The 14,313-nt window shown below is 43.1% G+C and overlaps 1 protein-coding gene across 1 annotated transcript in view; it reads left to right on the top strand.

Moving 5' to 3' along the window:
* The first annotated feature begins 427 nt into the window (after positions 1 to 427).
* ITIH2 (inter-alpha-trypsin inhibitor heavy chain 2) overlaps positions 428 to 14,313 on the top strand; it is a 37,424-nt gene continuing 23,538 nt past the window's right edge. Inside the window, exons 1-6 of the mRNA XM_004281700.4 lie at positions 428 to 635; positions 3,332 to 3,406; positions 6,328 to 6,360; positions 7,919 to 8,088; positions 11,208 to 11,312; positions 13,821 to 13,983. Of these exons, the coding sequence (XP_004281748.1) occupies positions 552 to 635; positions 3,332 to 3,406; positions 6,328 to 6,360; positions 7,919 to 8,088; positions 11,208 to 11,312; positions 13,821 to 13,983 (630 nt within the window). The 5' untranslated portion in view covers positions 428 to 551. The remainder of the gene's footprint in view (positions 636 to 3,331; positions 3,407 to 6,327; positions 6,361 to 7,918; positions 8,089 to 11,207; positions 11,313 to 13,820; positions 13,984 to 14,313) is intronic.

Raw genomic sequence — 14,313 nt, 5'->3', positions numbered from 1 at the left:
AGAGACACTGCCAGTGAGTGCTTTGCTCAGAAAACCGTGGGGTTTCTTCTCCCACTTTTCCTAAATTCCTCCTGCTTTCACTTAAACCAAAGGATTTTGTTTCCAGAAGCTTTTCACTTTAGCTTTTTCCTCTCTGACTCGATTTCTCAGTCACGTGCCTCACCTGGTCTTTCAAAGAAGATGACGCTGATCTTAGGTCTCTCTGATTTTAAGATGAACAGAAATCAGCAAAAGGAAAAAAAAAGAAAAAAGCACTGCACATCTGTCCGACCCTGCCTTACTCTCACAGCCCAGGGACTGCCCCCAGCTCTGCTGTTTGAATAACCTCTGGGTGTGTGACCCACCCACCCCCCCCAGCTTAAGTTTGAACTCCAGAACAAATATTTGTCCTGTTTTGGAACAAAGTTTGAGAGCTCTCTTCTTCTCTTTTCTCTCAATTTTCTTTTTGAAAACCAACTGTACGGCTCTGCTGTGCCTCTGATCGTGGTTCAGGGAGCAGTGGGCTCCTCCCAGACGCGGCACTGGAGAGCTGGGCAGAGCAACCTACCACGATGAAGGGGCTCCTGTGCTTTCTCGTCTGCTTCCTGCTTTCTGAATCACAGGGCTTCGAAATCCCCACTAACGGACTTTCAGAAGTAAGTACTTCCAGAAGACTTCCTTGCTGTCGGCTCCAAAGGTTAGCTCGGTAAATAACCTGTTACCTGTTGCTATTCAAGGACAGCATTCTGTGTGGAATGGAAATTCATGATAAAATTAATCTGAGTAGACGTGTGCACTATTATAATTACTGGAACCTGTATTTACCCTTTTTTTGATTCAATATTTGTATATATTGGAAAACGATCACCACAATGTCTTTAATATCTCTCACCATACATAGTTACAGTTTTTTCCCCTTGTGATAAGGATTTTTAACTTTTTATTTTATATGGAGTACAGTTGATTACCAATGTTGTGATAGTTTAGGCATACATCAGGGTAATTCAATTATACATGTATCTATTCTTTTCCAAATTCTTTTCCCATTTAGGTTGTTGTATAATATTGAGCAGAGTTCCCTGTGCTGTACAGTAGGACCCTGTTGGTTATCTGTTTTAAATATAGCCATGTGTCCATGTCAGTCCCAAACTCCCTAACTATCCCTTCCCGCCGGTAACCATAAGTTCTGGAACATATATTTACCCTTTAGAGCATTAACAGCTTTTGCATGAGAACCAAGTTCACAGCCCGACCCCATAGTGTACCGTTTACGAAGTACAGCTGCCCCCTCCTTATCTAAAAAGTTGGGGATAATAATTGATCTAACCCAAAGGGTTGTTGTAAGAATTAAGTGACATATGTAAACTACCCAGCACAGTGCAAACCTGGGGAAGAACTTAATAATTATTAGCTCTCATAACTGTTATTATGGAATATCACTATCACTCTTTTACTTAAGAGTATATAGAAAAGTCATTTTCAAAGCACTTTGTTTGTCATACCTAAGTGAAAATGATTTCCAAATTAAGGACACTTAATATTCCTGTTAAAGGGGAAGATTGGGTAAATGGACGGGCAGAGTGTAGGAATTACTCCTGGGGAGCTCAAGGTCTTCACTTCAGACCCTTGATCATCCCCAACGTATTGAAAGTCTTGGACTGAAAGTCATACAAGAGCTTTTTTTCTTTTTAATAAATTTATTTATTTATTTGCTTTTGGCTGCGTTGGGTCTTTGTTGCTGCTGCATGCGGGCTTTCTCTTGTTGCGGCGAGCGGGAGCTACTCTTCGTTGCGGTGCGCGGGCTTCTCATTGCGGTGCCTTCTCTTGTTGCAGAGCACGGGCTCTAGGCGTGCGTGCTTCAGTAGTTGTGGCTCGCGGGCTCTAGAGTGCAGGCTCAGTATTTGTGGCTCATGGGCTTTGTTGCTCCGAGGGGTGGGTGGGGTCTTCCCGGACCAGGGTTCGAACCCGTGTCCCCTGCATTGGCAGGCGGATTCTTAACCACTGCGCCACCAGGGAAGCCCCAAGAGCTATTTTGATGCCAGAAAAGCAGCATGTATTCTGGGGATATCCTAGAAGGCGCAGCGGCTTGTGCTACTTACAGAGTGGATTACCTACAAAGATGCCAAAGAACAGGGGGGCATATTTGCAAGAAAAAAAAAATCACCCTGTCTGCCTAGAAACTATCATATTTTCTAACACTTTAAAAACTACCAGAGTATGTTGGAAATCTCATTGACGAAGCCAGGAGTTGGAGGCAAGATATCCAAATGTGTTTGTGCTTTTTCAGTCACTTACTGCCATTCCTTTCACATCGCCATTTCTAACTCAATGGATAATGGCCCACATTTACCTAGTAAGACACCTCTGATGCCCCCAAGATCTACCCAGTACTTCTGCCAGGCACCTACCTGATCACTGGGCTACTGTAACTCCTACTTGGATATCCCATCATCTTCAGGCAAACTCAGAAATGAACTCCTGCTTCCAGCAAATTTGGAGATACTAACTCTCATTTACTCACCTCTGAGAAGTAACTGGCAAACAAATATAGTAAAGAAATCATTGTAGGGACTTCCCCTGGTGGCGCAGTGGTTAAGAATCCGCCTGCCAGTGCAGGGGACACAGGTTCGAGCCCTGGTCCGGGAAGATCCCACATGCCACGGAGCAACTAAACCCGTGCACCACAACTACTGAGCCTGTGCTCTGGAGCCCGCAAGCCACAACTACTGAGCCCGTGTGCCACAACTACTGAAGCCCGAGTGCTATAGGGCCCGCATGCTGCAAGTAGTGAGCCCATGTACTACAACTACTGAAGCCTGCATGCCTAGAGCCCGTGCTCTGCAACAGGAGAAGCCACCGCAATGAGAAGCCCGCACACTGCAATGAAGAGTAACCCCTGCTCTCCGCAACTAGAGAGAAAAAAAAAAATCATTGTAACAGACACAGAAAACAAACTTAACAGTTCCAAATGGAAAAGGGGGGAAGGATAAATTAGGGATTTGGGATTAGCAGATACACACTACTATATATAAAATAGATAAATGGCAAGGACCTACTGTATATAGCTCAGGGAACTCTACTCAATACTCTGTAATAACCTGTATGGGAAAAGATAGTGAAAAAGAATAGATTATATGTATATGTATAGCCGAATCACTTTGCTGTACACCTGAAACATTGTAAATCAACTATACTTCAATTTTAAAAAAAAGAAGTCATTGTTTGAAAAAATGAGATTGCCCAGAGATATAGAAAACAAGACAATATAATATATTGAATACAGTACCTTATGCCTGTCACCAGCTCCCTGCTTTTTGTTGATAGAAATAAACATCCTAAATTCTTTTTTCAGTTTGCAGAATATGGAGACCTTGTGGAACTGGCCCCAGGCAAATTTCAATTTGTGCCAGAGAACCGGAGGTACCAGGTACAGTAAACCTCAGTTCCAAAAGGGAAAATAAGTGAAAGAGATCATGATTGAAGAAATAAGAAAAGGGTTGAGATGATTTTTGCTACATTTTCTCAAGAGCATGTTTTTTTAGCAGCAAAGAGTCTGGTGGTTTTACGCCTGGAGGAAACACTGTCCAGCTGAAATAAAGGGAAGCCTCCACACGGCTGTCTGTTCATCTTCAAACTGTAATGGTCACCTTGGTCCCTTAGAGAATACATTGCTATGTGTTTTCTTCAAAGTTTAAGATTATGGGATAGTTTTACTGCTTTGTATGGAAGAATTTCCTCTTAGGACACTTCCTATTGGGGCCACACATGGTCTCCTACCTAGTCACGGTCTCTACTGTCTCGGGGAGTTGCTCAGAGAGCACAGGGGACCTGACCATGCTGGCGGTCTCCTCCCGGATGCCAGCAACAGCACAGACAAAATGCTCTAACTCATGGGGTGAGTTCTCCAGGGGGCCAAGAAAGGTTTGGCTTCTCCCATGTAGAGCCCAGGTGCTAAAAAAGGAGGTATTTGTGGAAGCAACTCTAAGCTGACCTATGACATCTTTTGTGCGGGTATGAATTTTTGACCTGCTGCAAGTCCAGGCTTTTTGTAGACCGATAGTATTAAAACCCAATAGGCAAGTCCTCATGTCAGGGTCTTCATCTAAAAGGGAAAACGTCATCATATGGAATTGCATTCAAAAAGTCCAAAAGACCCACAGACATAGAAAACAAACTTAGGATTACCAAAGGGGAAAGGGGGAGAGGGATAAATTAGGAAGTTGATTAACAGATACACACTACTATATATAAAACAGATAACCAGGACATCCCTGGTGGTCCGGTGGTTAGGACTGCACGCTTCCACTGCAGGGGGCACAGGTTCGATCCCTGGTTGGGGAACTAAGATCATGCAAGCCGCGTAGCACGGCCAAAAACTAAATAAAATTAAATAGATAACCAACAAGGACTTACTGTGTAGCACAGAGAACTATACTCAGTATTTTGTAATAAACTATAAGGGAAAAGTATCTGAAAAAGAATAGTTATATATGTAGGTATAACCGAATCACTTTGCTGTACACCTGAAACTAACACTAAACTAACACTGCTTCCCTGGTGGCGCAGTGGTTAAGAATCCGCCTGCCAATGCAGGGGACACAGGTTCGAGCCCTGGTCCCAGAAGATCCCACATACCGCGGAGCAGCTAAGCCCGTGCGCCAGAGCTGCTGAACCTGAGCTCTAGAGCCCGTGAGCCACAACTACTGAAACCAGCAAGCCACAACTACTGAAGCCCGCGCGCCTAGAGCCAGTGCTCCGCAACAAGAGAAGCCACCACAATGAGAAGCCTGTGTGCAGCAACGAAGACCCAATGCAGCCAAAAATAAATAAATAAATAAACTATGCTCCAATTTAAAAAAGTCTAGAAGAAGGCAGTCGTTGGCCTCGCTATGTCACATAATACCCCCTAAAATTTCAACTCACCCCAAATCAGGCAAGCAAAGCTAATGTCCCACACCTTAATTATTACTTTAAAATCCATCTGACATTAAAGGTTCACCCGTCACTCTAAAGCCAGTCAGTTTTCCATGCCCACAGGACAGTCATTCATGTGGATACAGTAAGTCCCCTACATATGAGTGAGTTCCGTGCTGAGAGCACGTTCAGCAAGTTTGTTCGTAAGCGTGACAAAGTTAGCCTAGGTACCCAACTAACACAATCGGCTATAAACCTACTGTAATAGGTTTATAATACTTCTCACACAAATAATGCATAAAAAACAAACACAAAAAATAAAACTTTTAAAATAATTTTTTTAAGTTTAATTTTTAAAATTAATTAATTTATTTATTATTTTTGGCTGTGTTAGGTCTTCATTGTGGTGCGTAGGCTTCTCATTGCCGTGACTTCTCTTGTGGAGCACGGGCTCTAGGTGCGCGGGCTTCAGTAGTTGTGGCACATGGGCCCAGTAGTTGTGGCTCGTGGGCTCTAGAGCACAGGCTCAGTAGTTGTGGCACACGGGCTTAGTTGATCCACGGCATGTGGGATCCTCCCAGACCAGGGCTTGAACCCATGTCCCCTGCACTGGCAGGCGGACTCCCAACCACTGCGCCACCAGGAAGTCCCAAGAAAACATGTTTAATCTTACAGTACAGTACCTTGAAAAGTACAGTAGTGCAGTACAACAGCTGGCGTAAAGGGGATGGCATCGAGTGAACAGGAAAGGAGAGTTACTGCCCGGAGGAGGGAGAGAAGGTGGGAGATGGTAGAGCTGAAGGACCGTCAGAAGTAGGAGACGGAGGGCAAGCTGCAATTTCACTCATGCCTGACGTTGATGGAATGCACGTTCGCATCTTCAAAAGTTCGCAACTTGAAGGTTCGTATGTAGGGGACTTACTGTAATTCTCTAGCATAGCTGTTGAGTACAGAATTTTCCACCGTGCTTGACTCAGGGGCTACACCGAGGAGGAAACGCATCCAAGTCTCTGCTCCCATGTAGCTTCATCTAGTGGAAGAGACAGACATGCCTTCCCACTGCCTGACTTTGAAGAAAGACTCTGCTGCTGAGAAAACAATCAGACAAATAGACAGGATAAAGGTGATCTGTGCTACTCAGCTTAAGTTTGGTTGAACATTTTCATTTGAAAACATAGGTTTTAGCATTGTATCAAAGGATGGTGGGCATGCAACCAAACAGTGACTGAGACGTTTGTTCACAGAAACACACCAGTGGGAAAATAGCATTCAAGAGTATTTGATAATTATGTCTTGGCTCCCGTGAATGAATTATAGCTCAGCACTGAAGGAAAAAATATCTTTTGAGAAAGTGTATTTTGAGAAAACAGTTTTTGCCCTCAAGGTAATAAGCAACACGCTTCTGAAGAATGATTATCCAACTTCCTTTCACAGAGGAGTGTTTCTGGAGAATCTGGAGAAATGATGGTAAGTTTACTTTGATTTTGTTAAAAATTGATGTCTGAATGACTTTTCTGTTACCTATTATCGAGAAATCAATACGGGTGCCTCCTTTGTCTTCATCACTGAGAATGTTTACCTGACTTTCGAAATACCCCCTTGCCCAGTTCTGTTTGGAAGTGTGTCTAAAATTCAGCATGAAAGGGTGCAGTTTGTATGCAGCCGGGAGAGCTGTCCCCAGGAGTGAAAATGTCCCTTCTCTTTACTTTCGCAAGTTTTGACAACATTGTAGGTGTTTTTGGAATAAAAACTGTGTATTTATTCCAACAGAATAGTTTTGATTTAAAATAGGACACCTAACAGCTTTGGAGGGTAAAGCCGTGAGTGTGGAAAAAGCACTCTTAAACATGAAGTGGCCCGATTCCCTGAGATGTTCGGAGTAGAGCTTCCTGTGGCAAGAAAACATCAAGAGGAAGGGGTTCCCTGGGCTTCCTGCTCTGAACTGACAGCAACTGTGAGAAGCTCTGGGTTAAGGGGGAAGAAGGACAAACAACGTAGCCTGGGTTTTATCTCAGCTTGAGGTGGGCTGGATGTTAATGTGTTGAAAGGTTTAATCTTGGATGACAAAGTTTAGGCATATGACACCTAGTATTGAAATAAGCAAAACCTTTTGGAGAAAAAAGCAAAACCTAGTCGGTCACATCACTGCCATAATCCTGACTGCTTAGAGTCACCTCCTAAAAGATGTGCGTTTGCAGTACTTTGTCTTTGAGCATACGGATACTGGAACTGCCTTAAATCAGTAGAGAAGGATTGAGATTAGGGGTCCCGAGTACTGGACCAGTAACTGCATCAAAACGCCCTCTGCAAGATATTCTGTTCTTTGCTCACGTCCATCAGCATTCTCATATTTTGTTTTAATTTGGGAAAGGACAAGAGGACTGCAAGAAGGTGAAATTACAATAGATCAGGTTGAAGAAGGTAGGTGGCAGTGTGGGGCTTTGGGGACCACATGTGTCTTCCACCCCACCGTACCCCTGGAAGTGCCCAGGTCCCCTTCCAACGCTGCAGTCCTGCATCCTTCCTTCCCTCTGGCCCTGCATTTGAAGTTATTTCCTGCACTTTCGTAATCCAAACTTGCTTCCCCACAACCATTTTCTCCTCGTATTCTAACCTTTAATATCATTTTTAATAGACTCATAGCGCTTGAAAGGCATCTCAAGATATCTCAGGCCTTTTGTTATTAAATTTTATTTATTTTAATTTCATATTTCCTGACTTTTTTATTTTTATTGATATTTAATTTATGACTTTGCTTTTTTTAATCTTTGATCTGTTTGGTTCTGAAAAGGGCACGTTAAAGTTTACTAATGACAAAAAAAAAAAAAAAAAAAGAAGCTATCTCAGGCTTCTGCCTGAGGGGTATTCCAAGAAGTTAGGAGAATGCTTAGTAATACCTGAGTTACATGCTTCCCGATGCCTTAGAATTGTTTGTAATCAAATGGACCAATGTTAGCATTGAATACGTAGTGAAGTTCTGTGTCATTTTTCTCTGAGTACAGTTGTATTTTCTTGCCAATTACAGGAAGATGTTGATCAAGTGACTCTTTATAGCTATAAAGTCCGGTCTACTATCACTTCCCGAATGGCCAACACTGTCATCCAGACCAAAGTGGTGAACCACTCCCCACAGCCTCAGGATGTCGTGTTCGATGTGCAGATTCCCAAAGGAGCCTTCATCTCCAACTTCTCCATGTGAGTAACTCCTGTGCAGAACCAGAAACTGGATGTGCTCTGCTCGAAGAATCGAACCCCGTCACAGTTAGGGTGGACCTTAATGGCCACCTAGTCCAGTGGTTCTCGCTTTCAGAGCTGTGGACCCCCTGGACATCAAGAGTCATCTTGGGGTGGGTCCCAGTATTTTGCTTCTGTTCAGAGTAACAGAATTTGTGAAGCATTCACTTTTCTTTTCTAATAAATTAAAGCATCCTTAAGCCTATCTCTGTGGTAACAACCTCCCACTTACTTGGGGAGAGAAAAATATATGGAGTTGCCCTGGGTTACAGGAAACCGTATATGAATGTGTAGGAGGTTGCAGGTCAGCATCATCTATCACATGTTTCTTTACGGGGAAAAAAAGTGGAGAACCGCTGATTAAATCCAGTCACGTGTCCAGTGCTTGAATTCCTCTGTGTAGCCGCTGACTAGTGAGAGTTACCCAGGCTTGGCTTGAATATCTCCTTGATGATAAACTCACTACTTTCCAAGGCAATTCACTCAGTGGTTGGCAGCGCTTAGAATTATTTCTGCCAATTAATGGAAATCCGTTCCATTTCCTACTCAACGACTCTAGTTCTATTCACAAAAGAACTTTTAAAAAATGCCCTACAAAATGCATACTGAAGTGTTCAGGGATGAGATGGTCAGCTATCTGAGATTGGCTTCAGAATAAATGAGGTGGAAGGAGGGGGTATAGACAATGGAGGTTGGCTGAGTATTGATAATGGTGTAACTCAGTGATGGTTTCATGGAGGTGTCTTACATTATTCTATTTTTTTGTATACTTAAAGATTTCCATAATAAAAAAATTTTAAACCACCCAAATGTCTTTCAAATAGTGAAGGCCAGTTATATTGTTCCCACCCTGAGGCTTCATTCATCAAGGGTAAACTTTCCCTGTTCTGCCAATAGAGGAATAAATAAAATAAAAGGTTCAAATACCAAGCACTTTGGCTTCTAAAAATGGCAGAGCCATTTTAATTATATTTTCTAAACAAAACAAAGGTGAGGGGAACAAAAGGCAATTTGTAACTTGGAATTGGACTTATTGGAATTGGAATTCATGGATTTTGAATCCTTCAAATTGTCTGAGAAATTTATTAACAAAAAAAAATTATTTTAGTCAGCCTTTTCTAAAAAGCAAATGTAGAAGGAAAAGATTTTATGTAGTGGTATTATATGACACTGTCTAAAAAATTATATTAAAGCTAGTTTAATAAATTCTTATTTTTAAACTATATGACTAGATATTCCAGGTATCTCATCTTTCTGTTTTCCTTCATTCTTTCCCTTTGTCCCCATCTCATTCCTTAGAAGATTTGAGGTGATGAAAGACAGAATTGTGAAATATGTTTATTTTGATCTCTCTGTACTCCTGGCTGAATGTATAAATCAGAGAAGATAGCTCCTTACATCACCACAATTTAATATGAACCGCTCAGACCTCCATCTCCAGTCAAAAAACTTCTGCCTATTTATCAAGGTTCCAAATATTCCACCATTAGAGATTATTTCCTTTTGTCATAAAGACTTTTTGGTCTTCGAACCTTAGCATGATTTGATGGAAATAGTGCCGACCTGGGCACTCGGGGTCCAGTTCTAGCTCTGCCTCTGAGCGAGTGTGTGACCTCAAGCAAGTCGCTTGTCTCCTTGGCTCTTATTTCTCTCACCTACAGAGGTGAACCAAGCGTGCTTGACAAGCATGCTGTTGGCATTTGGGACAGGAAACTCCGCCTCACGTTGCAGAATGTCTAGCACTCTTGGGGTCGTCCCATAATGCCAGCAGCCCTTCTCAGTCATCAGAACAGCCAAAAATTTCTCCATGCACTTTAAATACCTCCTTGGGGAGAGATGCTGCCCACTTGAAGCCCAGATGTTCCATTTTGCTTCTAAAATTCTGTCATTCGACTGCTCCAGCTAACCATTATTGGGACGGATTAGGTGACGGCCAGCTAAGAGACAGAGGTGACATGAGCACACAGAGGTCCCCGAGGGAGATGTTGGAGAGATAAACACAAACTGTGCAAAGAGATTGACAGGCACCTTTCTTCATCTTTCCTTGCTCTTTTCCACCCTCACAGGAGAGTGTAATGCCCCCAGGCCACCCCAGATCCTTAACACACAGGAGGATGATCTTATAAACCGAAAGTCAGCCAGATAACTAGTGACTTATCAGTCACCAATCCTAGGCACATTTGTCATTCCAAAGGGATGCACAAGAGAACAACCCTTAATCTGAAGGGTAAAACTGGAAAATGAAGAAACATTTAAAAAAATTTTTTATATTGGAGTATAGTTGCTTTACAATGTTGTGTTAGTTTCAGGTGTACTGCTAAGTGATTCAGTTGCACAGATACATGCAACTCTTCTTTTTCAAATTCTTTTCCCATTTAGGTTATTACAGAATATTGAGTAGAGTTCCCTGTGCTGTACAGTAGGTACTTGTTGGTTATCTATTTCTATGCACTAGTGTGTATGTGATAATCCCAGTCTCCTAATTTACCTCTCCGCCTTCCACGTTTCCCCTTTGGTAACCATCGGTTTGTTCTTTAAGTTGGTGAGTTTCTTTCTGTTTTGTAAATAAGTTCATTTGTATCATTTTCTTTAGATTCCACATATGAGCGATATCATATCATATTTGTCTTTCTCTGTCCAACTTACTTCACTTAGTATGATCATCTCTAGGTCCACCCATGTTGCTGCAAATGGCATTATTTTATTCTTTTTTATGCTGAGTACTATTCCATTGTATATATGTACAGCATCTTGTTGATCCATTCCTCTGTCGGTGGACGCTTAGGTTGCTTCCGTGTCTTGGCCGTTGGAAATAGTGCTGCTATGAACGTTAGGAAGAAACATTTTAAACACTACAATATGCGAGAGGAAGCTTTTAGGACGGGAGCCCACCTCACCTCTCTTAATCACACTAACAGGTAAAGGGACTCCTGTGAAATATGCAACGTCTCCGTGTTTCCTGCAGGTTCAAAATGATAATTAAATAATTCAGTAAGTCCACCTGGTTGGGTTGTTGGCTTGTTGTTTGTTGCGCTAAGACTACTATTTGGACCAACTGTAGGCCCTCTGTCGTTTTTTAGGACTGTGGATGGCACGACATTTACTAGTTATGTTAAGGAGAAGACGGTGGGCCGAGCCCTCTACTCGCAGGCCAGAGCAAAAGGCAAAATGGCTGGATTGGTGAGGTAAGGGGGGGGGGTCCTCATCCACTGCTGCCCCCACTCAACCCCAAAACCAGCCTCCGAGAAGGCACAGAACCTCATCCTCAGGTGGCAGAGTTAGGTATCTCCGTCCCTGTTTCCCTAAGGCCTCCTGCAACACATGAGTTGTGGATGATCTCACACGTGTTAGCCTTACATAGCTTGCCTTGCATGTAGATGGCTGTCCTGTCACTAAACACTGATTCCCAGCAGAGTACAGAGAGGAACTACAGAAATATTGGTGATCGGGGCTTCCCTGGTGGCACAGTGGTTGAGAGTCCGCCTGCCGATGCAGGGGACGCGGGTTCGTGCCCCGGTCTGGGAGGATCCCACATGCCGCGGAGCGGCTGGGCCCGTGAGCCATGGCCACTGAGCCTGTGTGTCCAGAGCCTGTGCTCCGCAACGGGAGAGGCCACAACAGTGAGAGGCCCGCGTACTGCAAAAAAAAAGAAAGAAAGAAAAATATTGGTGATCTTGTTACAGCACCACATAACACAGAAAGAAAGGTTTGGAATTTGTCTTAATGATCTTCTTGGCCTATTTTTATGGGGTGGCACCTTTTTCAGCACAGTTACTTAGTTTAGATTCTGTTTATTTTTTTCCCCTTACGGTCTTAAATAAGACACTGGAAATGCCACGCCACCCTCAGAGAGGCAGCCTCTCCCACCAGAAATGTCAGAGGAATGTTCACTGATCCCCACACTGCGTATCTAAGCCGCCCTCAGATCCTGCCGTCTTCTTTTCTTCATCTCCTTCTCCTCCTCCAGACGTCCAAATTTCCCCTTAGCTGAAGTTCTTTTCATTTCATTCATGTGTTCATTCATTCAAAAAAATGCACTGAACGTTAACACTACCCAGCTCTGTCAAAGGTGACAGCAACACTGCAACAAATACCATCAGGCCAGTGGAGGAGATGGCCACGGAACGGACAGTGTATAGGTGACTATAACATATGGATGACCATAACATATATAGCATATAGGTGACTATAATATATATATCATATAGGTGACTGTAATATGTATAATATTTAGGTGACTGTAATACATATACAGGTGACTATAATATATATAACCTATGGGTGACTATAATATATATAACAGATGACTGTAATATATATAACAGATAGGTGACTGTAATATATATAATATATAGGTGACTATAACATATATACCATATAGGTGCCTACAGTATATATATTATATAGGTAAGTGTAATATATATAATATATAATGGGGTAATATATAATGGTATAATGTGCTAATGTAGAGATGGTACAAAACCCTATGGGAGTTCCAAGTACCAAGTGAACAGTTCTGTCCAGGGGTCCAGATCATCACAGAAGACTCGATGTTTGAGCTGAGCCCAAAGAGATTAATAGAATTCAACCAGGAGAAAGGACAGGAGAAATTCCAAGCCAGGGAACATCTCCAGCATGCCTCCAGGTTAATAAGTGCTTTAAGTATCATTCTGCCGTCTTTACCCATCACTTTGACCACATCATCCATCCATTTATTATTTCTTCATTCCACAAATATTTATTTGCAGCAGAAACTTCTCCAGGTACTATGGATACAGCAGAGAACACGGAGCTCGCATTGTAGCCTGCCCTCCCCCACCCAGATACATCAGATCTCTCACCCCACTCTCTACTTCTAAGCTCTGTACCCGGCCGTGCTCATCTTTTTCTTCAGCTGCCCTGTATCCCAAGCTCACTTCTTCATGGTACTTCCCTGATCCCAAACGATCCGATTATGCATGGTCTCACCTTGCTTATTTAGCTGTTTAATTTGTTTTTTAATCACCCATTGTTTCTCCTAATGCTCAAATCTCCCTCATTTGACAATCCTGCTGTTTTCTCTATAAAACCATAAACACCTCAAGATTAATGATCACGTTGGACTTTTGGTGTGTATGGGACTAAATAAGGCATTAGTGCTGGAAATACACATTCAATTTGATGAAATAATAGATGTCTTCTTTCTGAAGACTTTCAAAATATAAAGAATCTCTAGAACGAGTCTCAAAAGCAGTAGAGGAAAGGCGTGCTGTCTTTGGAATCATCTAAACTTGGGTTTGAGTTCCTACCGTACAATTGACTCACCGTGTGGTCTGGAGCGATTACTTACCCTTTGTGAGCCTCATCTGTCATCATTTGATAACTGAGGGTATTGGGATCCAGCTTGCAGAGCTGCTATAATAGCAGTGATATGTGTGTCCAGTTCCTGGCACATAATAGGTGATCAATAACTAGTAGCTCTTTGCAGATGACACTCAAATCTGCAAGAAGCTCTGGAAGAAAAAGATCAGGTAGGAGAGGAGAAGAAAATTCCAGGCTGGTGGAATGAAATTTATCTAGAAGTTGCAGTTACCTCTACTGTACCTACCGTTCATTCTTCTGGACAATAGGCAGGTTGCTAGCCCAGGGAAGCCCGGCTGCCCTCTGCGTAGGTTCTGCCTGTGATGACTCACGTGGGGGGCTCGCACCTGTAGGAGCAGAGCCCTCGATATGGAGAACTTCAAAACCGAAGTGAACATTGCCCCCGGAGCCAAGGTGCAGTTTGAAATTCATTACCAGGAAGTGAAGTGGAGGAAGCTGGGGTCCTACGAGCACAGGCTCCACCTGCAGCCAGGACGACTGGCCAAGCACCTGGAGGTGAGTCCATCCCTCTACGGCTCTGTCCCTCATCTGTGCTTTCTGCCTGTCCCCACTCTTTGTGGTGTTCCATGTCACTCGACACTGCAGGTCAGGGTGGCGTGCAGAAAGGATTCTGGGTTTGGAGTCAACCAGGCCTTGCGGATTTCAATGCCAGCTCATCTCCTTATTAGCTGTGTCAGTTTCCTGTGGCCTGTTGTAACAAATGACCACACCCTGGGTGGCTGAGAACAACAGAAACGTCTTCTCACACAGCTCTGGAGGACGGAAGTCTGAAATCAACTTGCTGGCAGGGCTACGCACCTAAAGGCTGCCAGGGAGAGTCTGTCC

This window comes from Orcinus orca, chromosome 2, assembly GCF_937001465.1.
Source record: "Orcinus orca chromosome 2, mOrcOrc1.1, whole genome shotgun sequence".
In the NCBI taxonomy this organism is placed as follows: Eukaryota; Metazoa; Chordata; class Mammalia; order Artiodactyla; family Delphinidae; genus Orcinus; species Orcinus orca.
Note: the sequence above shows the minus strand (reverse complement) of the source record. Positions and strands in the feature narration are given on the sequence as shown.